The 25018-nt window shown below is 43.0% G+C and overlaps 2 protein-coding genes and 1 long non-coding RNA gene across 17 annotated transcripts in view; 2 read left to right on the top strand and 1 right to left on the bottom strand.

Annotated features, from left to right (window-relative positions):
- Positions 1-17779, top strand: part of gpatch8 (G patch domain containing 8) — a 28333-nt gene extending 10554 nt beyond the window's left edge. For 3 of the 14 annotated variants that reach the window (XM_035996869.1, XM_035996872.1, XM_035996870.1), the window contains 7 exons: positions 2290-2362; positions 8337-8378; positions 10657-10724; positions 11610-11696; positions 11869-12012; positions 12145-12275; positions 12761-17779. In XM_035996869.1, the coding sequence (XP_035852762.1) occupies positions 10698-10724; positions 11610-11696; positions 11869-12012; positions 12145-12275; positions 12761-16595 (4224 nt within the window). In that variant the 5' untranslated portion in view covers positions 2290-2362; positions 8337-8378; positions 10657-10697 and the 3' untranslated portion in view covers positions 16596-17779. Of the gene's footprint in view, positions 1-76; positions 2363-6717; positions 8379-10656; positions 10725-11609; positions 11697-11868; positions 12013-12144; positions 12276-12760 lie in introns of all 14 variants that reach the window. The other 11 variants (XM_035996871.1, XM_035996874.1, XM_035996873.1 and 8 more) reach the window with 5 other exon arrangements.
- gosr2 (golgi SNAP receptor complex member 2) lies at positions 16996-21635 on the bottom strand. The gene is made up of 6 exons (XM_031312577.2): positions 21417-21635; positions 21111-21175; positions 20461-20569; positions 19782-19914; positions 19392-19532; positions 16996-18880 (listed from the first exon to the last, which is right to left on the bottom strand). Exons 1-6 carry the CDS (start codon positions 21443-21445, stop codon positions 18719-18721), a joined length of 639 nt encoding a protein of 212 aa, XP_031168437.1. The 5' UTR covers positions 21446-21635; the 3' UTR covers positions 16996-18718.
- A 16-nt stretch (positions 21636-21651) lies between these two features.
- Positions 21652-25018, top strand: part of LOC116059482 — a 7749-nt gene continuing 4382 nt past the window's right edge. For both annotated transcript variants that reach the window (XR_004107316.2, XR_004107315.2), the window contains exons 1-2: positions 21652-21760; positions 22460-22549. This is a non-coding gene — a long non-coding RNA (uncharacterized LOC116059482). The remainder of the gene's footprint in view (positions 21761-22459; positions 22550-25018) is intronic.

The raw sequence follows: 25018 nt of genomic DNA, 5'->3' as shown, positions 1-25018 counted from the left end.
TGTCCACCTGGCAGGAGGCACCACACACTATCAGCCATACAGCCTCTTATTCTGTGACATGTCCAGGAACTTCCAGGCAGGGACATCTTATACACAGTGATAGGATGTTAATGTAGCATTTAATGTCCCAGTTATGAGTTGATGCAGGCAGGCCGTCTTCTTGCAACCATGAGAGGCCTAGCACAGATTCCTTTTTTATCTCAACGGAAACAGGAAGTGAAGTAGTTTAGCCACTCACTTGGGAGGCAAACATCAGCCAGATGTTTTAGATATATTTATCCTAGTCTTCATGATGGTAGAATTTTTACAACTGACATACTTTACTTTTCCAGAAAAATAGGGCAAAGGAAGGCAACAGTTTGCTCTGAAATACCAACAGTGGTTGACAAAAAGATTATGCCAAATGTATCCCAAATGAGGCCTTGTGGGCGGAGATGCAGTGTGTGCTGTGTGTTTGACTACCACTCCCCTTCACATGCACTAATCTATTCAAGCCCAGCTCACCTCCACCACCTCAGAAACTCACCTACACCATGGCTCAGCCTGCTCTGTTCTGCCCCGCCCCCTGTCCCGAACCTCCTCTTTTGTCAAAGAGAACTAATTGAGCCCTGTTGAGCCATCAACCTTCCTCTCTGTGCCTGATCCACCCAAGACTAACACAGTTGGAGTTTTGTTAACCCGCCCTCCACCCCACTGCCCCACCCCTTTGTATGTGTACCATTCACAGTGCGCTACTAACACCGACGATCCTTTTTGTTAAAACTCTTTAACAAAAAGCTGCATGCTGTTTTGTTCCAACCCCTTCACTTTCTGATTGTGAAAGTTGATGTCAATCTCTTTGTGATTATAAATATCCTTTTTGTTTGGTTTGTATGTTGTTTTGGTAGAATGCAGCACTCTGGTGAATGTTAGACAAGCTTGGAATAGTTATAATCACAACAGAAAAACACTCAGAAATCTCATTGTTCCTGTTTATTTGTGCTTGAGGATGTACTGTAGTGTGTAGTGGTGGGAGAGTCTTGCATTTCACTTAATGTTTTTGTTTTCTTGCTGACCCATACTAGTGATATAACGGTCTCAGACATGCACATTTGGCCCCAGAGTGTGCTATGAATTCCTGTTGTGTATGTTCTCGCACTCCTCTCTTGCATCTTTGATTCATAATCTGTTTGCCTGATCTTGTCCACATGTGCCATGTTTGTATATATTGCCATAGTAACTATTGGTATTAAAAGAAAAGCAGAAAATGAATACTTTAAAGTGGATTACCTCACTGCAGTTATTTTATCTTATGCTAGCTAAAAACTACTTTGCAGTTTGGTAAAGCCTGCCAAGTATGTTTTTATATAATATATGAATTGTAATATCTATGGATGATCAAATTAGAGGCATCCATTTGTATCTAATAATGGTTTAAAATTGTTCACATGGTTGGGATCAGAGCCAGACCATTGATGACCGACTAGAGATGCTGAAGGTGTTCAAAAACATGCACAATAGCTATTTCTAGTATATCTAATGGGGCTATATGCACACAATGTCTCCCTCTCTTCACCTGCACACCCACATATCCCTGTGCATATTCTATCCACCCTGGGCCTTGTAATGGTAATCCAAGGCCCCCTAGCTCCACTTCTGTCTCTTCCTCTTGCTATATTTTTTGTGACAGCTGCATATGTTTCATGGTGCTCCCCTTGTCATGGTTACGAAATCACAGCAAGCTTGGACTTTCTGGTCTTCGTTTTGTTAATGCAAGATTTCCATACCTGTTCTGTGTCACTTTTTGTGTACTAAGATCTTGCTCTGTGGTGGTTCATATATGTATGCGTGTGTGATACATATATTGCCCCCTCCTTCCTCCCACTCCTCTTAACTTCTCAGTTAGTGGATGTGACTTGATGTGTTATCTTTATCATCCAAAAAAAAATGCTCGTGCCCAATTTCTTTGCCTTAGAAACTGCACTCCTACTGTAGAGGGTATCCTGTAGTTTACAGGCTACACATAGCCTGATGTATTCATCATAGTGGAAAACCTACCCTTCCTCTCAGTCTCCACTCTCTATCCCCCAACCCCCCCTTACCACTCCTTGTGCTGGAAGACACTGATAGTACACGCTGTAGGTGATGTGGATGACGATAATAATGGTGGTGGTGGTTGTGCTGATGATGATAGCGTGATCTGAGTGTTTTATTTTGTTTTTGTTTGTTTCTGACCAGTACCCAACGGGAAAAAGCTTCTCTTATTATTGGAATATTTTTGGTTTTTTTCTCCTCTGTTCTCTCTGCTAGGACAACATCGGGCACCGGCTGCTTCAGAAACATGGCTGGAAGTTGGGGCAAGGTCTTGGCAAAACCATGCAGGGTAAGGACTCACTCTTCTGTACACCTATGTTAAATGTATGCTGGTGGTACTGAGCCATCACCCTCTGTCATTTTCTTTCCCCTCACATTTCCAGGTTGTTTTTTTTGTATCAGTAAATTTTCTTTTCTCCTTTCTCTAATCTATCCCTTTGTGTCTATTGCTGGGTAAAATTATTTTTTTTATTTAAACAAATGTCATTCCATTTGTTCCTGTTGCTCTCATGCTGCTGTTTCCTCGAACTTGAAGAGGGAGGAGAATGTTTCCGGGGCCTTGTAAAGGATTAAGACTGAGGTCAGGGACCCTGGGGGTTGGGAGATTGTAGTGTTTATTTGTCTTTCAATTATGCATTTAGTTTACAGCAATGCAGATTGAAGTGGGCTCCCCCCCCCCCTGTCAAAATCACAGTTTAATTAGATAAAGTTTTGTTCAAATCCAGTTTTTTTTTTTTGGTTTTTTTTTTAGCCAGCTTTAGAAAAAGTGTTTACAGTATATGTACTTATGGATTGCTGATTGCTGATGCACTTTTCCAGATCTTACTTTGAACCCCTGGTGAAAAATAAATAAATAAATTGCCAGGTTTATATCTTGGTTACAGGAGCTAAAAGTTGCTTCTCTTCTAAGACATGAGTCGTTTTGGGGCAGTGTCGCAAAAGTCATAATGAAGAGCACATGGTTGACTTTGGAAATGCAAACCAGCAAACGTGTTAGCCAGAACTCTATCCAACATGGCTGTCTTTGCAGGAATGCAAAGCACTTGAATTAACAGGCAATGTACAAGACTTTTTTTGGGCCTTGTCTGGGCCAGTTGTATTTGCAATTACAGAACAGGCCCCTGTGGCAAAGACATTGGCCCTAATCCAGAACAAAGGTACCCTAGACAGTCTGAATTTGAGTCTTGATTGTGTTTTAAGGTTTTACTAGACTTGCGATGTCTGTCCAATCTCTTTAGTCTGTATAACATTTACTTTTATCAACATTATATGTACACTAGACGTTTCTCTTTTATTTAAGATCATGGATGCCGTATCTTTAGACTGTTTTGAAAGTGGTACCAGTAAAATGCTCTCTAAGCACAATGATGTAACTCTGTCAGATGTAGAAAGCTTTCAACCAGAAAGATGCATTAAAGAGGTTTACTTTCTGGAGACATCTGTAATTGTATGGCCCAGTTGATATTGACTTGCTCTAAGTGGGAGCAGGCTGAACAGAGCTGAGTGTGTGTGGGTCTTGGCTAACGTCAGCACCTCATTAACTCAACCCCCTATGCTCATAGTCTCATTAGCTCAGAGGTGGTGGTGCAGAGCTCTGGCATGTTTCCACTGAGCCTTGTCCTGTCTCTTCATCCTCTTTCATCAGTATCTTTACGCTCTCTCTTTACCAATGAGTCCTTGCAGTTTGCTAAGAATGGAGCTTGTTTTTCCGCATACGTTTTGGCATTTAGTTTTGTCTACCTCCTCCATCGTGTTCTTTTTCTATCCTCGGTCCATACCATTTTAACCTCAGATCTAGAGATGCACCGAATGTTTGTACACCAAAATTATTCGGCCAAAAATGGCAAAAAAAAAAGTACTTTCGTGCTCGAATAAGTGAAAAGGCTGAATAAATTTTACCAAACAATTATGTTTTTAATGACGCGATCAGATATTAACCAGCCTAGAGTGAGAGCCGCACACGCTTTATAAATGCAGCAAACATGTTGGCAGTGTGGAAGCACTGTCAACAAACGACAATATTTAATGATTCCGATCCTAGGTACTCGTCTGTTCCATGCAAAAGGATCGACAGCGAGAGACGTTGCATCTCATGTCATCGTCCAGACCGGGGTCGAGAAGCGGCAGTATTAACAACAGTTGAAGTCACCGTGTGTTGAGAAGCTTGTTGTTTTATTGTTCACTGTTAACTTACACTTACGCTTTTCCCTTACATCGAAGCACTCGTAGCCTGCTCTACTCTCAATCCACGCACTATACACCATGTCCACACACTCACTGATGTCAGTCAGTATAGTGTGCTGGAATGTTAACATGTTCAGTGTTTAATACATATTTTGAAATTGTAGTTTTGTAATTGATTTTTTTTCTTTGAAAAGCAAGACAACAGTAAAAAGTACATTTTGACTATTTATTTTTTTATTTAATTTATGCAATGATGAAAAATTGGAAAAATAAATGGAAAAACTGCTTTCGGTTATTAAGCTTCGGCCAAGTTTTTCATTTTATTCGGCTTCAGTCAAGAATTTTCATTTCGGTGCATCCCTACTCAAATCTTAAATTTCTATAACTCTCATGCAGTCATTTTCATTCACTTCATTTCTCTTTGTTGCTCAATTGCAACATTTGCTTGAGTGCATTGCTCTCCCTGTAAACCCAGCAGTAAGATGCTCAATATCAGAATTTGAATGAGAAACATGTCTGCAGCACACGCCCAAACTAAAGACAAGTTACAGTCTTAGACATAGACATATAGGGGCCCATGCAGAGCTAGGATAAATGAGTACGTAAGTTTCTTAAATTCACTATGTAAATCAAAAGACAGAAGTTATCTGCGTTGGCTTGTGCTGCTTAATTCGATTTGTAGGCAGCATAGTTAGATTATTGAAAAGTCCATGTCTTCCTTGTGTTTATGGTTCAGGTTATGAGATTTTCAGGTGTGTGTGTGGTGTATACGTGCTTATTCGGGGCAGGTGTTGTCAAAACAGTGGTTTACCAGATGATGGCTGTGATGCTTGATTTTGTTTGCTGATCAAAAGAGGAGGAGTAAGAAGAAGAAATAATAGAAACATTTAGAATCAAATAAATAATAGAAGGGGGGAAAAAAAAAAAAAAAAAAAAAAAAAAATATATATATATATATAATTTTTTACTGTTTTAGTCTGTTCTATGAAATGGTGGTATCAGATTTATTTGGCTCAGTGTGGAAATAGTCTAACAGGCAGGTATTGCTGTACGTCACTCCTATATCCTGATTTTCCGTTGTCCAGTAATTACCGTCATTGACCGAAAATAAATGATAGGGACCGAAAATTCTAATTGTCTCCGGTCAGAATGACCGGTGGAAATTATTTTCTCTGCACAATTTGAATTGTGTTAAAATAGGCTACAGTGATTTTCATGTCTTTTGTTTTATTTAATTTAGAAATGACTATAGCATATGCGAAGGAAAAACTACAGGTTTGTTCTCGCTCTTGATTGAATGCAGAAGCATACTGTAGATTTACAACAAATGGCGACAAGCAAGTGGGAAAGCCCAAGCCCTGGCAAAACAGAAATTTTTATTTTTATTTTATTGTGAATTACTTAACACCAAGCAGTGTCCAGTCTAACGTAAATGAAGCCAAGGATATGCCAGCGAGGACGAGTCGGCACCAGCTACAGCCCCTCTCATTAATGTTAATGCCACAGGAGCACATCGAGATGCCATATATGATGACAGCTCTCCGCGGTTACAGAGGCTTGACTTTCTCAACAGCCTACAAGGTTCTTATTGGGATTACGGTAAAATCTATCTAAAGTGGATCAAACTGGCCCAGGTAGCATGCGTGAAAAAAAATGTCTCCAGTGTGCCAGCAGAGAGAGGCTTCTCTCTGCAGAACCGCATCAAAACAGCGCAGCGACATCAGGCAGAGGCTTATGCGCATTGCGAGTTGCAGAAAGACACTAGTTTACAATTATTTTAATTCAAGTTGGCACTTGATAATTGTATGAGCCATTTTGTTTGTACTGTAGTTGTATTTCCTTAGCCTAGCAAATGGAAAATTGGCCCAACTTTAATTCAGATCGGCACAATTATGCGCATTGATTTCATTCTTTTGCCCTCTCTGCCTGTAGCAAGTAGCCTACATTTAAAAAAAAAAAAAAAAAAGTAGTATAAACGCTCAGCGTTTGGTGTGCATCATTGTTTATTTCCATCTGGCCTTGAACTGCTGAAAAGCAATCTATTTAATGTGATAAGGCTCTGTACTTTGTTTGGAGGAGAGAACAAGTTGCAGGGGTCAACTCTGCTCTTGTTTTTGCTGCTGGCACCACTGATGTGTGGTTATGTAAGCATCCTGCTTTGTGGGCAGATGAGACTGCGGCAAAGTGTGTGCAGTTGTTAAGGAATGAATGGCCCACTGTTGGAGCCCACTATCTCTGTTCAGATTTGCTTAATGCACTTAGGAGTAGGCTCACAACACAATTGCACCCTTGCATCACATTGAAGTTTGCTGGATAATCATAATCTTCCTCTCCTTTCCTGTCCTTGCAAGAAGAGAAGGTTTATGGAATTTGAAGTGAAAGCATTGTGTCCCCTTTTTAAGTTTTTCACTGTATTGACTTTGTTCTTATTCTTCTTTTGTCCTTTTTGCCCCTTTTTAGGTAAGGTTTGTTGGATTCCCTCTGTATGTCAGTATGTGTGTGTGGGTGTGTTTTCTTTCTCCCACTCTGAGGTTGACCTCAATGTAACACCCCTTTTACAGTGTACCGTAGGCTAATGGCCTCTGTCAGCTTCCTCCTCTTTGCTTCATAATCACTAAACCTTTTATTTCAATCTGCACAAAGAGTAAAGAGCTTCTATTTGAACAAAGAACAAAAGTCCATTTTAAATCAAGGTAGATTTAGAAAGCCATGATTCCATCACACCCCTTAGAATCATCATCTCCACGATGTTAGATTTTTTTTTTTCTTCTTTGAGTTTCCGTTGCTGCTGTCGGGTATCTGATTGGCTGTAATTACGGCTCAGACTTTGAATGGCTTGCAGAGTAGCGAGTTTCCCCCCTCTGCTTGTTTGCCTGTTTCTACCTCCAAACCTGTGAAACTTGTGTGTGTGTGGTCATTATGTGGGACTGAGATGTGTATGTGTCTGTTACTGACCGGGCCATAGAGTCAACTTACAGGGAATGTCTCACCACCCTTCTACACCTCGAATGCCTCTACACCTCGAATGTCTCTGTCCCCATGGTTACACGCACCCGTCCTCCCCCTGTTTCTTCGCCCCTCCTGCACAGCATGATTGTCCCAGAGGTGCACTCCTGCTTGCCTCAAACTGTCAGACTCACCTGGGGCTTTAAGCAGTGTTGGAGGTAACACACTGAACTACTACTTTTGCGTAAAGAAGTGAAATGTTACACTCCCGACGGGTGCACAGTTCAAATTTATTAAGTCTACTTTGGTAAAACTGCTGCAACATAGCAATGCAGACTCCACTCTAAGCACTGCTCAAAGCCTTGCCGGCTCTTTCCTCAGGTATTTTTTATGTGTGTCATGTGTTCACTCGTTCTGGGGTTAAGCACATCCAAAAACAAGCTTGCTCGCTGATGGCTAGCGAGGAAATGAAAAAATCTCAGGGAGATTTGCTAACTGGGCTGACAAGCGTCTGCGAGGCAAAAAGCTCAAAGGGGGAAAATGGTGGTCGTCCCTAGAGGCATCTATCATCTCAGACCAGATATTTGACCATGTTTTTTTTTTTTAAGGCACACACATTTCCCTGTATCAGACCCTCCAAAAGTAGATGTTACGTTTGCTTCACAACCTTTTTTTTTTTTTCCTTTACCTGTCGCCGTTAATATGCTATCAGACTCAGCTGTTTTTGAATTATTCCCTCACCTATTACAGCTCCTTCAAAACTACTTCTGATGGGCTTTCTAATTTATTTTCAGTGAAGGTAAAAAATTAAGGTTTTACTGATGCAGGGATACAGGACTTACTTTATAAGGGGTGGTAGTTTGGTACCTTTGGGACATATTCTGGTTGAGATTGCAAGATGACACCAGGCTAGGGGCCTGGGGACTTGGACGAGTGGTTGGGAGAGTGGTGAGAGGAAATCCCTGTAAGCACCTAGCCCTGAGTGAAGGGATGATTTTGGGGGGGTGGACACACACTGAAGCCCCTCTGGTAATAAACCCCCCTAAACTCCACAACCACACTCCTAACCCCACAATCCCTTCTCTGTGTGCCTCAATCTTCCTGCTTAACCAATTGGTGTTTCTTTTTTACAGCGATTTGATCCTGCCCATGTTGTGCTGATGGTAAACTTAGTGGTAAATGTTATTTTATCCCCCAATCGAATTGTTTTATTTATTTTGTTTTTAATTTCTCCCATTTGTTTTGTTTTCCTCTCATCAGAGCACCAATGCTACATAGGCTTTCAATTCTCTCTATTAGTCCTCATTCTGCTGCTTGTATATTATCATGCATATGTATTACTCTTAGAACATTGTCATTTCGTTTGTTTTCAGTTTTTTTTTAAACCTTGTGATTCACACCCTGTGATTTAGATGCACATTGTTTTTGTCTAGTCCCTTTATTTTCCACTTGAAAGTATTGTCACTGTGTTTAAAGATTGGTGATAGTTTGGGATGACTGTAATTGTTCATTAATCTTTAATTCTAGGCCTGGCTTGTGACTCCATTCAGACAGACCACTGCAGTGGCTGACGAACAGACCAACCACTTTTTTGGACTGTGAACACACTTCTATCAGTAGATAGTCTTGTGATCTAGATATCACATAATCAGTCCTCTCCTCTCACGTCCTCACTGGAATAAGGCTTCCACAATTATGCAATCAGAGTAACGTTTTCAGCTAAACACCCACCCAGACACTGCAGTGGGACTGAGAGTCCAGGCAGGCCATTATATGTTACAATGCTCATGCATCTATGATTTCAGAATTAATATGTCATTGGGCTGTGATGACTAAATTATTCAAGGAAAGCACAGATATTAACATTAAATAATGTTCCTACCTTCCTACCTCTGTCCAGGAAAGTAAGAATGTGCCAGGAAATAGCTCCATTTAAAGTAATAAATTCATAGTTCAATGCAGTAGTATTTAGTACATTATACATCTTGTCTTTGGGCTCTTTTTGGCTCAAAGTATTAGCCAGTGGGAAACGTATGGTATTGGCCTTCTGGTTTTTCTATGTAATAGAGAAAACCCTTAATTTTAACGGGCCTTACTTTGCGCAGGCATCACAGCAATTCAACTTTCATTGTACATTTGCAAGCCCAATGCTTGTAGATATTCCATATGCCCAATGGTATACATAGTAAATTGATTAATGCAAAAAACTAACTTGAATGTGTGGGAGGAAAAAAACTGAAACCAAACTGAATTGATAATCACTATCAGTAAGATCGATTATTGTATCTGGCTGGCAACAGGAGCAGCAGAACTAGTCCAAATTCTTTTTATGCCTTTTGTTTTGAGATTCCCCTGTCTGTCTGTCTGTCTGTCCTCCCCTTCCTTCTTCCCCATACCCATGTTTTACCAGGTAAGTATCCCCATCCCTTGCACTGTCACCATGGCGATACCTGGCCTGTGACGTCACTCTGCTGTAGTTCAGTGCTTGTGTCCTTTTTTAATTTTACTCTCTTTCTCTCTGCTTTGTTTGGCTGATTATAAGTGGATTAAGCAATTCTGTGTCAATCTCCAAAGTAGTTTTGATTTTTATATATTTTATATCTTTAATGTTTCATTCTGTTTTTTGGTTGTCTTTGGTTTGTTTATTTTTCTACAGTTCATTTCCTTCCGATCTAGCTCTTTTCACAGCTTTCATAACGTAGCTTAAGTAGGCAGAGGAAAGAAATAATCATGATGAGAAAGGGGGCCTGTGACAGGGGAACACATTTGGACTTTAGTACAGTAGAAGGGGCTTGCAAGGGTCAACCTGCCTGCAAACAGTTCAGAAAGAGATTATGCAATAGGCCTTAGATAATATTGGAAGGCTTTGTTCTCATGGAGGATGTCGCAGTGGCGCACAGTAAGCATCGGCAGCAGCTGCGCAGACCTGTTGCAACTCCCTTCTCTCTCTCACACACACACACACACACCAACGCCAAACAGTCCCTCAAGCTGTAGCGTCCTTGATAAACTTGGCAATCTGGTTTAACAGGACTGCAGCATGAGCGGGTGGAGGAGGGGTGGTGGGTTGCACAACTACACTGGAAAGATTGGCTTAAGGCTGACAGTCTTGTTTGTAGTGAGCTTTATCTTTCTAGTAAGACATATTGCTGAACAACCCTGTTGCCCTGACTTCATTCAAAACAATGATTGCAGCTAATTTGACTCATTTAAAATGCAAATCAGCAGCTAGGTCAAATGTAAGGAAAGTTAAATACTATATACTTGGTGGCTGCAGTAAGCTGTGAGAATGGCTGATGTTTGGTTCACTGTAGCTTTCTGGTCTCTTTGCACTTTAAGGCAAAATTCTCTAACCCCAGCACCCTATGCTCTAAAAGCAGGCTGTCTCCGAGCTGGCCCTCCATCTTAATCTCAAAAACTCACCTAGTCCTCTCTCTGTCTCTTTTCCCTCAGGACGCACCGACCCTGTGCCCATCATCCTCAAATATGATGTCATGGGGATGGGACGGATGGAGATGGAGGTAAGATGCTGTTTATTTTATCCCCATAATTTGTTTATATGTTGTTTTTAATGAGGAAATGATAGAATCCTCAATGACATATCTGCTCTGAACTTGTTTTGATATTGACAAGACCAGTTCTTGGTTGAGCTCTCACCACCGTAATCTTTAACCTTAGATTACTGCAACCATTGCTGAGAGGTGTATGAAATAAAGAACGTGGTAATGCAACCAGTGGTCATTAAGAGCTCAGTGCTGACTTCCAAACAGTCTCTGGAAGAATCATTGGGTTCTTCAAATCCTTTTCCATGGCAGAAAATCCCATACATGAGCCGCAGAGTACCAAGCACAGTGTGAAGTTTGAGCTGGAGGCATGTAAAGCTCCGCAGCATTGGACTGTTAGGCAGCGAAAACAATTCTCTGAAGTTATCAATCATGCTTCACAACTAGACAACGCTGAGTGTGGTGGATGCCAGAAGAGCACTCACCTAAATAAATACAGTAAATGGGTGCCAAATGTAAAGCGGTCAGTGGAGAAAGATTCATGATGGGTTAGGTGCCTTAACACTGAAGTCTCAATCCCACAGTACACAGTGACATAGCATGACCATGATCCTGTCACAGTCCAAGCTAAATGGTTTGTCACAAAGATCCACCTGAAAAAGGGATGACTCATTTGGATTTCAGTTGGACCTTAACAATCTGTCAGCATCAGAAACGTGTAGGAGAAAACACAAGCAACACAGATCAATCATAGCCTCTGTAGGCCATATGTGCCAACAGCATAACCGCTTGTCCACAACGTGTAATAAAAATGTATGAACGGCATATAAGATGAATTTGGGCTGCTCCCGTTGATTCAGGAGTATTTTGCGAGTGCTGTAACTGCTGTGTCTGTACCTTTAGCTGGACTATGCAGAGGACGCCACAGAGAAGAGAAGAGTGCTCGAAGTGGAGAAGGAGGACACAGAAGAACTGCGGCAAAAATACAAGGTAAGGGCCCTTCAGTCTTGTGTCATTCTGATAATTAGTGTTGGTTCTATAACATATAAGTGGGACTGCTGTAGTACATCTAAAAGTGGAACAAAAAAGGGGACCAAGTACTCTAGATACTACAGTAAAAAAACATTCACTCATTCCTTCCTGTATTTCCCATCAACAATAGGACCAGGTGGAAAAGGAGAAAGCCATTGCAAAGGCTCTGGAAGACCTGAGAGCCAATTTCTATTGTGAGCTATGTGACAAACAGTACACCAAACACCAGGAATTTGACAACCACATTAACTCTTATGACCACGCTCACAAGCAGGTACTTCTTCTTCTAATGGAGATCTTTTTTTTTCTGTCAAAAAGTGTCTTGTCTTTTTTCCTGTAGGAGAAGAGATCCTGATGTGCTTTGTTTCTCCCTGTCTTGTCAATGTCTTGTCTTTGCGTAATGCAGAGGCTTAAAGAGCTGAAGCAGAGAGAGTTTGCTCGTAATGTGTCATCCCGTTCCCGGAAAGGTGGAAAGAAGCAAGAAAAGATGCTGCGCCGATTGCATGAGCTGGCTGAGCAGAGGAAACAACAGGACCGGTAAGAATTTATTCCTGGAGTGCCCTCTGCTGGCTGGATTTCAAAATATATCTGTAGTGGTAGCACAATTGCATGTCTGTTGTGTTTTGAAGGACCATTGTGCAACCTGTTAATGCCAAACACACCACAGATTAAAACAAAAATATAAATGTAAAATAAAAATAAAAATTTTTTAAAAATTAATTATTTTATTTTAACAATACTAGGCCAAAATATAGAATTCAAACTTCAGACTTGTCTGGAGGACATTTTTCTCAAAATGAAGACATGTCAAATACTCTATACTATAATAATTCCTTGAATTACAATTTTTTAGTTTATAAAATTGAATCCTGATACTGAACAATACTGAGACCTTGTCTGGCCCATTGTGATGATTAAACAAACAACATGCATGTGACTATCCTGTCACTGCAATTTGGGTCTGGTATTTCTTCAGTGGGCACAGTTAACCCACAACTCTTTATCATGCTTTTGTGTTTCAGTACTCCAGGAAGTGGGCCCATGTTCAAAACTACCACAGTGGCTGTGGATGGAGAGAAGTCAGATGATGGCGACATGACACCTGAAAACACTGCCTTGACAGACTGTGTCATGGAAGGATCTCCGGCAGATAAAACTGGGGAAGCCTCCCCGAAGCCAGGTCCAACCATCAGCTTCTCTCTGGGGAAGAACAGCTCCTCATCCCCAACCCCTAGTGGCGCATCCAAAGTCAGTGTGTCCTTCTCTTTTGCCAAGAAAGCCCCAGTAAAGCTGGAAACAGCAGCGGCAGTGTTTGCTGATCATGGAGAGGAAGCTATGGAGGAAGAAGAGACCCAGGAGGGAGAGAAGGCTGGAGGGCAAGAGGAGACATCTGGCAGCAGCACAGACAGCTCTAAGGGAGGCGAAGGAGGAGGTGAAGGAGGAGAAAACGCTAGTGTGGCAACAACAGAAGAGGTGCAGCAGCCAGACGACGGAGCCTCTCTAGCCTCTACTCTCAACAAACTGAAGATGATGATGAAAAAAGAGGAAGGGTATGCTGGACAGGAGCCTCAGTACTACCACTATATACCTCCAGCGCACTGCAGGGTAAAGCCTCACTTTCAGTTTTTGCTGTTTATGAAGGCCACTGATCAGTGTCTGGGCAAAGAAGAAGAAGACGAGGAAGAGGGGCAGGAGGAGAAGGTTGAAGATAATTCTGAACAGACAGAGCCCGACGTTACAGAGTACAAGACTGAAAAAGGACAAGATAATGTCACTTTATCCCCTGACCCAGAGCCAACTCCTCCATCGCCTAAAATGAAGACGGAGGATGTGTCTTCATTCTCAGCAGATACAGCTGCCATGGTTCCCACCTCCCCTACGCAAAATGCAGAAAGCACAACAACACAGGACACTGTGGATTCCAACTTGGGTCCTAAAATCCCCACAGGTCCCTTCTTTCCAGTTCTGAGCAAAGATGAGAGCACTACCCTGCAGTGGCCCTCTGAGCTCCTCGAATTTACAAAAGCTCAGCCTTCCTTGTCTTATAGCTGTAATCCCCTCTACTTTGACTTCAAGCTGTCCCGCAACAAAGGTGTGCGTGGTGGGAAAGCAGCAAAGTCCCCTAAGTCTTGTCAAGAGTCTGATGGCAAGGGGCAAGAGATGGCTGCATCAACCGCTGAAGTAGATATAACTGCTAAACCTGGGACCAGCACTGACAAAGACAAGCCAATAAGTAAGGGAGATCTTGGCCAACCAGAAGGTGATGAGCAAAAGCCTGCAACTGGCAGTACCAAGAAAAAAAAGAAAAAGAAGAAGCATAAGAAGTCTGCAAAGCACTCAAAACGCAGAGGAAAAGACAAGGGAGCAGAAGAAGATGCAGCTGGCGAGACTGGGGTAACGCAAGACAAACCCAAAAAGAAGAAAAAACACAAACGGAAGAAGAGCAAAAACAAGGCTCCAGATCAAGATGAGGCAGCAGGTGATGAAAAGGAAAAAGCAAAACTTAAGTCAGAAGATAAAGCCGTTGCCTCCTCTGTTCAGCTGACAACTGGAGCGGCAGGAGCTACGGGAAATACAGGAGTTGAACCGGGAAAGAGGAAACGTGCTACTAAGGAAGTACCTTGCAAGTCTGGAGCAGAGGAAGGAGGAGCCGGAAAAGGCACTGACAAGGTCAACTCTTCAGAGGAGCACAGTGGCACCAAGCGACAAAAGACTGACTCCAGTGCACCTCAAAGTGCCTCCTGCTCCACTTCAGCCCAAAAGAGTCCTGGTCCTGGTAGACCGCCCAGCAGCGAGAGTGAAGAAGAAGGGGGCTCTAATACTCAGCGCTCACGTCATCACAGGTCAAGTCCTCGCGAACAACGCCGCCACCATAGTGCAGAATCAAGGCGGTCCTGCAGCCGTTCTTCAAAACGGGGGGAAAGACGGGGCAGCAGTCGTCGGCGCCATCGTGGCCAAACCTCTCGTAGTCACTCATACTCCAGCAGTTCTGAGCGCTCCTCAGCAGGCAGCAGCGCCTATAGTCACCGTAGCCGCAGCTACTCAGACAGCTACAGCGACTACAGCAAAGAGGGTCACAGACGGAGGCGCTCCAAACGTTCGTCAGACTCTGAGTATGAGCGTAGGGGAAGCCGAGGACGAAGACAATCCAGGAGACATCAGTACACCTCTTCCTCCTCAGAAGACTCCCGCTCGCGTTCACGCAGCTACAGCCGCAGGAAGAGGCACCGGCGGCACCATCGGAGCAGCTCAAGAAGCTCTAGTAGCTGGAGCCGCAGCACCAGTGCAAGATCGTGGAGGCGCAGCTATAGCCGTAGCCACAGCTCTGCCAGCCGCTCCTCCAGTTCCGCTAAAGTCTCTCCTCGGCGACGAGGCCCCAGGGCTCGAGCTGACAGTGACGCACAGCGCAGAGACTTCAACCGCTCTTGCATCTACCGCTCCCAGTCTCCACGTTCATCTTCATCACGAGGCCTTAACCGCAACACCCATTCATCCAGCTCCCAGTCTCTGAGGCCAGGGGGGTCCCGAGATGCAGGGGAACAGAAAAACACCCTTACTGCACGCCAGCTGCTGGAGAAGGTTCAGTCTAAAAAAAGCTCTGATGATTCTGCCACAGGAACAAAATCTGGGAATAAGATTAAGGACCCACCACAGGGATACTTTGGTCCCAAACTACCCCCGACCCTTGGAAACAAAACCATGCTGCCGCTTTTTGGTAAGCTGCAAGCAGGGAAGAAACCGATGATTCCCCTAACCAGACCCAATGAGGGTGAGAAATCAGGCGCAGGGAAGTGCTCTGAGGCAGAGGTTATCCTGGTAGAGCCTATAAGGGAGTTCCCCCCGCCACCACCACCTCCAGCTCCACCTGTCCAGAAGGTCGAGGAGACCCCACAGATCACGGTGGTGCAAGAGGAGACGCAGCATCCCACTACAGAATCCCAGGTGCACCAAGAACCCCGGCCATTGTTTGAACAGGAGCCTTCCATGATGATGCCCCAGTACCAAGGTGAATCAGGACAGGACCCTTCTCAGAATGCCATGATGGAGTCCCTCATGCCAGACATGCAGCAGCCTCCAATGCATGCCTACCCTGCTTACCCACCACCCAACCTGGAGGAAGATGGCATGGAGGCAGAGGAGGATGGACTGGCTCCTTTAGAGAGTCAGCCCATTACATTCACACCAGAGGAGATGGAGAAGTACAGCAAGCTGCAACAGGCTGCACAGCAGCACATCCAGCAGCAGCTTTTGGCCAAGCAGGTCAAGACATTTCCATCTGCTGCTGCAGCTGCAGCCGCTGCTGCGGCAGCTGCCAACTTGGCCCCAGCTCCCCCTCCCCCAACCTTGCAACAGATCCACATCCAGCAGCCCACTGTGTCTATGGCTTCCATGGCCTCTGGCACATCAATCACCACAGTGCAACACGCCATCCTGCAGCACCATGCTGCCACTGCTGCAGCCATGGGCATTCACCCAGCACATGCCCACCACCCACACCATGCACATGCCCAGTTGGCCCAGGTACACCACATTCCCCAGCACCACTTTACCCCCATCTCCCTGTCTCATTTGGGCCACTCCCTTGGCCATTCTCTGGGACACTCACTAGGACATGCTGGGCTGATTCCTGCCCACCATACAGCCTTCCTCTCTGGTCAGCCTATACATATTATCCCAGCTTCTGCACTTCACCACACCCCCTTAGCTCTCCACCATGTACCACATGCCCTCTACCCCACACTTTTCACACCCCGGCCCTCACAGGCTGCTGCAGCGGCAGCTCTCCAACTCCACCCACTGCTACACCCAATCTTCTCAGGGCAGGACCTCCAGCACCCACCTAACCATGGCTCTTGAAGGAGTATAGTAACAGCACCCAACCACTGAAAAAAGACTTAACCGGCTTGGTTCAGGGTTTTAAGATGAAGTCTTTGCAGCAACATGCAGGCAGTGAGACAGGAAGCTGTCAATAAACTACTACTTCCTTTTACTGGCCATTGCAGTGCAGAAGGTGTAGCCACAAAGTGGTGCTGCCTGTGTTGGGTATAAAATTAACATTAATATTTTCTTCTGGCTCATGCAAGTTATTTTTTCATGTTTAGTCCTGAATTTTATAAAACAGGGTGTAGATTTTAAGACACTTTCTCAAAACATTGGTTTATATTCCAGTTTGAGGTATATTAACACCACACATTTGTTTTTGAATCATAAGTCAGAGAAACCACTGGAGTTTTTTTTTTTTTTTCACATAAAAATATTTTCAGTTTTTGCTCATGTTGGCAGCCAAAGAGGCGTAATGACTGAAGCTATAAGCTGAATCATGTTAGGAGGAGGAGTATGTGGTAGGCAAAGGCTTCAACTCTAATGTAACCTTCAGAGACAGACTACTTCATATTTACTGATATTGTTTATGTTCTTATGACTACTTGCTCTCTATTGGATCCTTGCTCTCAAATAATTTGTATTGCAGTAACTTGTACATATATCAGTGTGTAATGTGAAGAATTTCATCAATGATGACCATATGAAATTACAGCTATGGTGTCCAGATCGGTATGACATTGTCACAAAGCGAGGGGAAATGTGATGTAGGGGTTTTAACATCCCTGATGCTCTGAGGCAAAGCTCATGTTCCCTGTGGTGAGGGTGCACCTGAATAAATTGCACTGAAAATCTGTACATCAAGATGGTGCGTTTGCATCATGTAACAATAAGATTGTAGTATACTGCAATAAATGTATTTTTCTGTTTTTAAGTTATTTTACAAAAATGCTCTTCAAAAGAAGGGCTGTGTTTTGCTTTTGTGTAATTTTGTAAATAAACCTGCTGTAGATTAACCTATTAACATTCTAGAGGTTTGGTATTGGAAAAAGCAGATTGAGAAGATGGATGGAAGATGGTCACATGTATGTTTTATTAAGTTTGTTTCTAAATTAGCTGGGTTAAGATGGGTTGGGATGGTAAATGACTGATCTGTTTTACAGTAGCAACTCTGTATTTTTTAAAAACTTACTGTTTTAGCAAATAAAATCTTGAGTTCATGTGTTTTTCGATAATCTATAGGGTTAATGAAATTCACACGTAAACATAACCATTCAGCAGTCAAATATGAAAACACCAGCATCACTTCATTGGGAACAGTCAACCAACACTAGATGGTGCCCTAGTTGCCTTGAATAGACTTGTGAAAGCAGTAAAAAAAAAAAATTGCTGAGTTAACACCCATCAGTTTCAACTATACTTCGCTCCTGTTAATAGCAGATTCCAGCAGTCATTTGATAGATATACAAAGGAAATGAAACATGTTTTATTATATTAATAGAACTCAATCACTCACATAGTGAGACTAGACCCAAGCTTATATTGAAAAAAAATGTAACGATAAATGAATTGCTGCTTCCATTGTCTTTCAGAACAGATTCATGTTGCTGTTATGTACATGATAAACATAAAACAAAATATTCTTCAGGGTGTATTATTGAGTTGCAATGTAATGAAACATTGTACATTTCTATTTAAGAACCAACAAGGCAGAATAACACTGACAGATTCAGGAACAAAACAAATAGCTTTTCACTGGAGGCAAGAGCAAATCGAGTATGAAGATCGGTTTAAGTATTTTTGAAAAAGCCATTTGGGTAGTCACAAGAGTGATAAAGTGGTTTTGATAAAAAGACTAGGTTATGGATTTGTGGTAGTCATCTGAGGAAAGCAGCAGACCTATGATACAGTTCAATGCTCTATTGTAGCTTCAGGTGGAATAAAATACTGAATGCAATTAAGGTCTTCAACCTTACCATTTTGCAGGTGCTCAAAATAATTGAAATGGTGGAAAAAAAAACTATATTGGCACAATTTATTAAAAATATATTTAAATTGGATGTTAAAAATTCAATTCTGCCACTTTTCACATCCTGAGGGATAATGTGCTGCAGAAAGGTCCACGACTGATCACAACGGCCGTTGTGGATGGATGGTGGTCAGCCCAGGTATCTGATTACCAGGAACATGAAGATGCAGGTCAACAGCATGCCTCCAATCATGATGAACTTATCTTGGGTTGCTCGCCTTTCTATCAGTCTCATCACTGTGTTCGACAGCCCCAGCATGTTGGCCACATCCAGCATCTTCTTATGGGTCCCCTGTGCAGAGCCGAAACAAAGCCATGTAAACAGATATGATCACATGTGCTAGGCTATAACAGCCATAAATACACCAAATGGTTGGGAAAATTCAGGCATTACATGAACACATTGTAATTATCTAGACTAATTTGTCTGATTTTGGGAGTAGTTGAGTGCCAACACCCTCCCTGACGCGCCACTCCGTCAGAAGTTTCTCATGGCTAGACAACCGGGTATGAGTACTGATCAACAGACACACCCTGATAAGAGGAAGCCTGAAGCAAAACCAGGAAGACCATCTCCTCCCTGGAAACAAGGACTCACCCTCTAGCTGAGCATATGCACACTAACAATACGACTATTGTGATCAATGTGAACGCCAGAAACTGGGTCAGGGAACATTTTTTATTTTTTTATTTACCGTTACCCTACTATACTGGTTGCTTTCTCTATTAAAAACTGAAGGTCCTCTGCTCTGCTACAGATGGATATTTTTTTTATTTCTAGATCTTAAATCATATGCACACACCTTTAGCGTAGATCTTTGATCTCTCAGACCATTGAGAATGCTACTGCCGCTGCCAAGGAGGTCATCCATGCCTCTGTGTGCATTGTGCAAGTTGGAGTTTAACTGTAGGGTCTCATCTATGGGGATGGAGGTATCTGCGTCCTTTTGAACAAGAACAAACAATTATTTATTTTTTTATTCCATATTATTCAACCAGAAAAAGAGTCAAAGTTCACGGAGCACTATCACGATTTTACCAACCCTCTTTTTATCAGAAGACTTGGACCTCTGAATGCTGGATTCATGCCCGATAAAGTGATTGCCATCTTCACTAGGCCCAACCTAAGCTGGGTGGCAACAGTATTTGCTTTCAGTTTACATTTCACTTCCCACAAGGTATATTAGACTTACGTTGGTCGTGAAGGTACGGCTCATTAGTTCCTCCCTCTCTCTCTCCTGGGCCTCTCTGGCGTAGCTTCGGTACTGGAAATTTTGCAGGGCGGTTCGAAGGTGTTGGACATCATACTTAAGCTGGTCCACTCGCCTAAGGGAAAGCAAAGAATACAGTCAAACTGTTGATTCAACTTTAATATGAAGTTGACAAAACCTCTCTCTATAACAACGCAAAATATTCTCTCGCTCACCTCCTTGAAATATTTTATGACGATGCATCATTGAACCAAATCTAATATGTAATTCTAAATATTTGTAGTTGTTCTGGCTAATGAGAACAATTCTTTCCCCTCAAATCTCATGCGCTTGGAATAAACAGTCTCTCACAGTCTCCCCCTATCCTTAGCTTCACCCCACTAGAGCTTGACTAGGATCAGAGGAGTGATGTGGGATGGGGTGTACTGTGTCCCCTGAGGCCTGTTTACCCAGCTCAGAAATGAGTCTTTGCCCAATGCAGCAGGAATGCTGGTGATGACGGGGCTTCTGAGTAACTGTTTTCATAGAGCCACATCGCCACAGGGCAGGACAGGGCTGCTTGTCTCATCTTCTGCCCTGTGCCTTTATGCGATACATATGGCTCACCACAGCCAACTCTGGGGCTTTAGGTTCACCATCAATTGACTCACTCCAAACTCACAATTTGGCATTCTGGCGGCGGTTTGGTGGTTCCTTGCTGGCCAGGATCTCGAGGCGTTCTAAATGATTGAAGATCTGGTCGATTCTAGTCTGCAGTTCATTCTCTAACACTTGAATAATGAGAAAGAAAGACAATACAAAAAAATTACAATTAATTTGGTATAATTAATTACAGGAAGGAAGACATTTTCTATTTGGATCCATACCAAATGACCCTCTCTCATTAGTAAGCATGTAGGCTTAGCAAGCTACATCCTCCTCTGGGTTAAAACACATGTTGATGTCATAATTTGGAGGGGGGGGGGTTCTACTGCCTGGCTCCCACCATTATCTAGAAGAAGCCCTCCCAGCTTCTGTCACTGCACCCACCCCTGCTTCTTCCTGTGCTGACACCAGCCTGGCCCAGAACTGATTGAGCAGGCACCAAACACAGAAAACAATCAGCTAGAGAAACACCACCTCCCCTCTTGACATTATATCAGAGAGGCAGCCATAATAAGGAGTCTGTACTGAATAGAAATTGAGAAACAATTCAGAGGAAAATTGGCTAGAAGTGGTGGCATCAACCCTGATAATTAGTACCATAACAACACTCATACAGAGCAGTGGGAGAGCGGATTGTCACCGTCACATAGCTTAAATCATACTTACAGTGTACTGACTGACGATCCGTCTTCTCCAGATGTCCCATAAGAGACTGCACCTCCTGGATTTGCCTTATCCGGAATAAAACATAACATTAGTGGATGGGAACCAACACATGATGCCAGAATACAACCAGACGAACACTTACGAACGTCAACGAACAGCTGTGTAAAGATTTCAGTGACCAATGACCCGACCATTGTTAGATTAGTTTGCTACTGTTAACTACGGCTGAAGTTAAATAGCCCCAGAAATAAGCTCGTTAGCTAGCTGAGAGTATGCACAGTTTCCACAGAAGACAAACACACTTACTTGTTTGTCTGATGGTAAAGCGTCTCCATCTTCCGTGATTTGTTGAAGCGCTGTTTCCCCTTGCGTTGTAGCGTTACTTTATTTATAACCCCTTTATTCTGACAGGTGGCTAAGCTAGCTAGCTAGCTAGCTAACGGTGGCGGAGTGTACACGTCATCAGCAGAGCGTTTGTGTACGGAAATGGGAAAGCGGAAGTTCTGCCGCGTCACCTGAAAGAGAGCGAGAATCAGGGGGGGGTGGGGGGGGGATGAAGAGTGCTCACTCTGCCTCGATTTCTGGACACTGGAAATGTAATTGCAGATATTTTGCTCCGGTAGCGGCTATTTATCTGACATTTTTGTGAGGTAAGGAACGTTATAAGGATTATTACCCGTCATTAATACCATATTCAGTACTGTCTTTTGATCACACGTGTGTGATATTTGTTGTTTTTTTGGTTTTTGTTTTTAATTTACGATCTTTGGCTTGTACAAAATGCTAAAGAAACACCTACTGTCTATGAGAAACACCACCTAGTGTCGACACCGCTCAGTAGCTTCCTCCTCCGCGCGCTTTGGAGGAGGTCTGGAAAAGCGAGCCTACTCAGTAGCAGACACACTGGTAGGAAAGCTAATACAAATCCCATCGTGTATTTACCTTTATCAATTGTCCTTTTTGGTTTTGAATCCTAAATGCTGTGATACATCACTAAGGTGAAACAGGACACAAATGTTAGCACTAAATGTCATGCAGGCTCACAACACCCTATTGTGGACAAGTCAACATTTCATTCAGGTTATTCAATTGATGCTAAACCCTCCAAAATGAAATCTAGGCTGCAGGCTATATTTTCCATTATATTTGATATTCTCTTAAACGCAGTAGCGGACAGGTGTGGTAGCAGAGATCATTTCCCCTAACCCAAGACAAACTCTGAGAGCATATAGCATAATCTGTTGACATGTAGACATGTGGCAGGAAAGACTCTGTGAGACATGTCCTGGGGCTAGCTTTTGTCAGCTCACACTCATTCTGTCTAATAAGTCTATCCTCCTTTTCCACAGATAGGTGTCAGAATATTCCTGCCTGCCCATCCAGAGGCTTCCTTCTTGCCTGCGGTCAGAGACACCAAAACTAATGATATCAAACTTTCAGTAAGTCACAGATCACTGTGGAGAGGATGTCTGAGGAAGGAGACAGGTTTGTTTGTGAAGATGTGAGTACTGTGTGAAAGTGGCATGCTTGGATTTCCCAGAACAAGCTGGGAACATTTCACAATAGTTCATTGGTGATTTAGTGTGAAGAAAATCATCCTGGGGTGCTGCCTGGCTCCTTCACAAAACCACATATCAATCAAGTTGCTCCAACCCTCCCATCATCTCGCTGTCTACTACTAATTTGGGAGGGGAGAATCGATGAGACCAGGAGCAAGCAAAGCAAATCCAAGCATCCTTTAACCTAATTAGTGCCGTGAGCTGTTACAAGCTACCGATTGCCAGTGCTAGCTGTATTTGTTTACCTCATTCAACGCAGCAATCAGAAGTCGGTCCAGGCAGTTTTCCGTGGCTGCCTGATGGTACTTGAGTTGATGGTTGTATCTTCAGGCTAGACACTTCTCAACAGAGGTCCTTTTCACCCACCCCCACATGTCAGAAACCTTGAGATCATTTCATGCCACTTCTTGCTCTCGCTGTTCACCATTTTCGGTTGTCATAACACATCCCCAGGGCATTGGTTGGATGTGCACAGCTTTAACCTGTTGCTCAGAGTAGAGAAGATGTAGAGAAAGGGAGAAATAAGGCCCTCTTCAAACCATTTCCAAACAGAACATGAGGCACATTTACCTCTCTTTCTCTTTCTCTCTCTCTCTCTCTTTCACTCTTTCTCTCTTTCTCTCTTTCACTCTCTTTCTCTCTCTCTCACTCTCTCTCTCTCTCTCTCTCTCTCTCTCTCTCTCTCTCTCTCTCTCTCTCTCTCTCTCTCTCTCTCTCAAGGTCGCAGGGTTCTCTCTGTCTGTCCTTTATCTTTCAGCCCTGAGGAAAGGATGAGATGAGCTTACTGGTTTTCCTCCACACCTGAGCACCACGGGCACAAAATGAAATCCAGACTCCAGGTGTGGAGCATGATCACGCCACTCCGACTGACCGAGAGATCATGTGTGGTTAGACCTTGTTTGTCACTTTTATAGTTTAATGTACATGCATGGTTCAAAGTTAGGGTTCTGTCCAGTTGTTACCTCCACAAAGGAACTACTTCTTAGGTCCTGTGTGTGTGTGTGTGTGTGTGTGTGTGTGTGTGTGTGTGTGTGTTTTATCAGTACATCTCAAATTTTTAGCTAGCTTTAAATTGCACAAAGTGCTTTACTTGAGTTACATTCTAATATTGGTGCTCTTATTTGAATGAAAACAGACACATAAAGTGCACATGTATCCCATAATTGTCTATCTTATATGTACTTTAAAGCAGACCTGGATCCAGATTCTTGGTCCAGATCCAGATGTTTATGTATTCACATTTAACAAATTTAGAGCCTTGATGGAGGTATAAGGGTTAGAATGAGATTTATGTGAGCACAGAATATTAAGTAAAAGTGTGTGTGTGTGTGTGTGTGTGTGTGTGTGTGTGTGTGTGTGTGGCCTCCTCACTGGATCGTCAAAGAATTCCATTTCCTGGTGAAAGGCTTTGGTCCTTTGGGGTCTCCAGCTGGAACCAAACAAAATTTAGCGCTGGATCAATGTCTCTGTACTGATTAGACAACAGCAGAGTTGTTATTTGGTAGGAAAGAAAGCACTCAGTGTACTCCGTGACTACCCCCCTCAATAACACTGTTTTGTTTATCAAGAGAAAATTATATGTTATTGAATCACTTTTACACAACATACTTAATGATGTTTTCCAGGCAATATAATACATCATAACTCTTTAATGATTGCCCAAGACAGACAGAGTGAAGAAGCCAATTATGAGGAGCAAAATTGCCTTGGGTCAACAATTTTTGGATACCAGTCATTTTTTGAAGGCACACTGATCTTCTCACTCTCCCCGAGGGAGATGATCCACTCGTCTTTGAAGCTGTGATGAGACGCTGAATGAAAGCAAATGAGGGCCTGTCAGAAATGACAGGAGAAACTCATAAGCTCCCAGCGTCTTAGTGGTTTCTGCTGGGAAAGGGGTGCAGAGGCGGGGCCAGAGGGGTGGCCAGGGGTGGCACAGGCCCCCTCCCCTGGAAGCTGATTCTACCAGAGTAAGAAGGTGATAGGTACTGTTAGTTGGCTTGTTAGTATCAGAACCTCCGTATGAAGTGACGACATCACAAAGTCAAACAACCACAAAGAGATGTAAAATGACTAGAAAGAGAGAAAAACGGCTGTGAAGACATGCAAAACAGCCACAAGAAAACTCAAATGACTACAAAAAGACGCAAAACAATCCCAAAGAGACACAAAACAGCTGTGAAGAGATGCAAAACAACCCCAAAAAATGCAAAACGACCACAAGGAGATTTAAAATGAATGCAAAATGCAAAAGAACCACAAAAAATGCAAAACAACTACAAAGAAGCAAAACAACCATAAAGAAATCACAATCACAGAGAGATGCAAAATGACCATAAAATTATGCAA

The sequence above is a fragment of the Sander lucioperca genome, chromosome 21 (genome assembly GCF_008315115.2).
Source record: "Sander lucioperca isolate FBNREF2018 chromosome 21, SLUC_FBN_1.2, whole genome shotgun sequence".
Lineage (NCBI taxonomy): Eukaryota > Metazoa > Chordata > Actinopteri > Perciformes > Percidae > Sander > Sander lucioperca.
This window is presented reverse-complemented; position numbering and strand designations above follow the sequence as displayed.

Coding starts and splice junctions, on each gene's coding strand:
- gosr2 (XM_031312577.2), bottom strand. CDS start 21,445: ATGGAGACGCTTTACCATCAGACAAACAA. Junction 21,176..21,416: donor CTTTACCATCAGACAAACAA/GTAAGTGTGTTT, acceptor ATTCCGGATAAG/GCAAATCCAGGAGGTGCAGT. Junction 19,915..20,460: donor CGCCGCCAGAATGCCAAATT/GTGAGTTTGGAG, acceptor GCTTTCCCTTAG/GCGAGTGGACCAGCTTAAGT.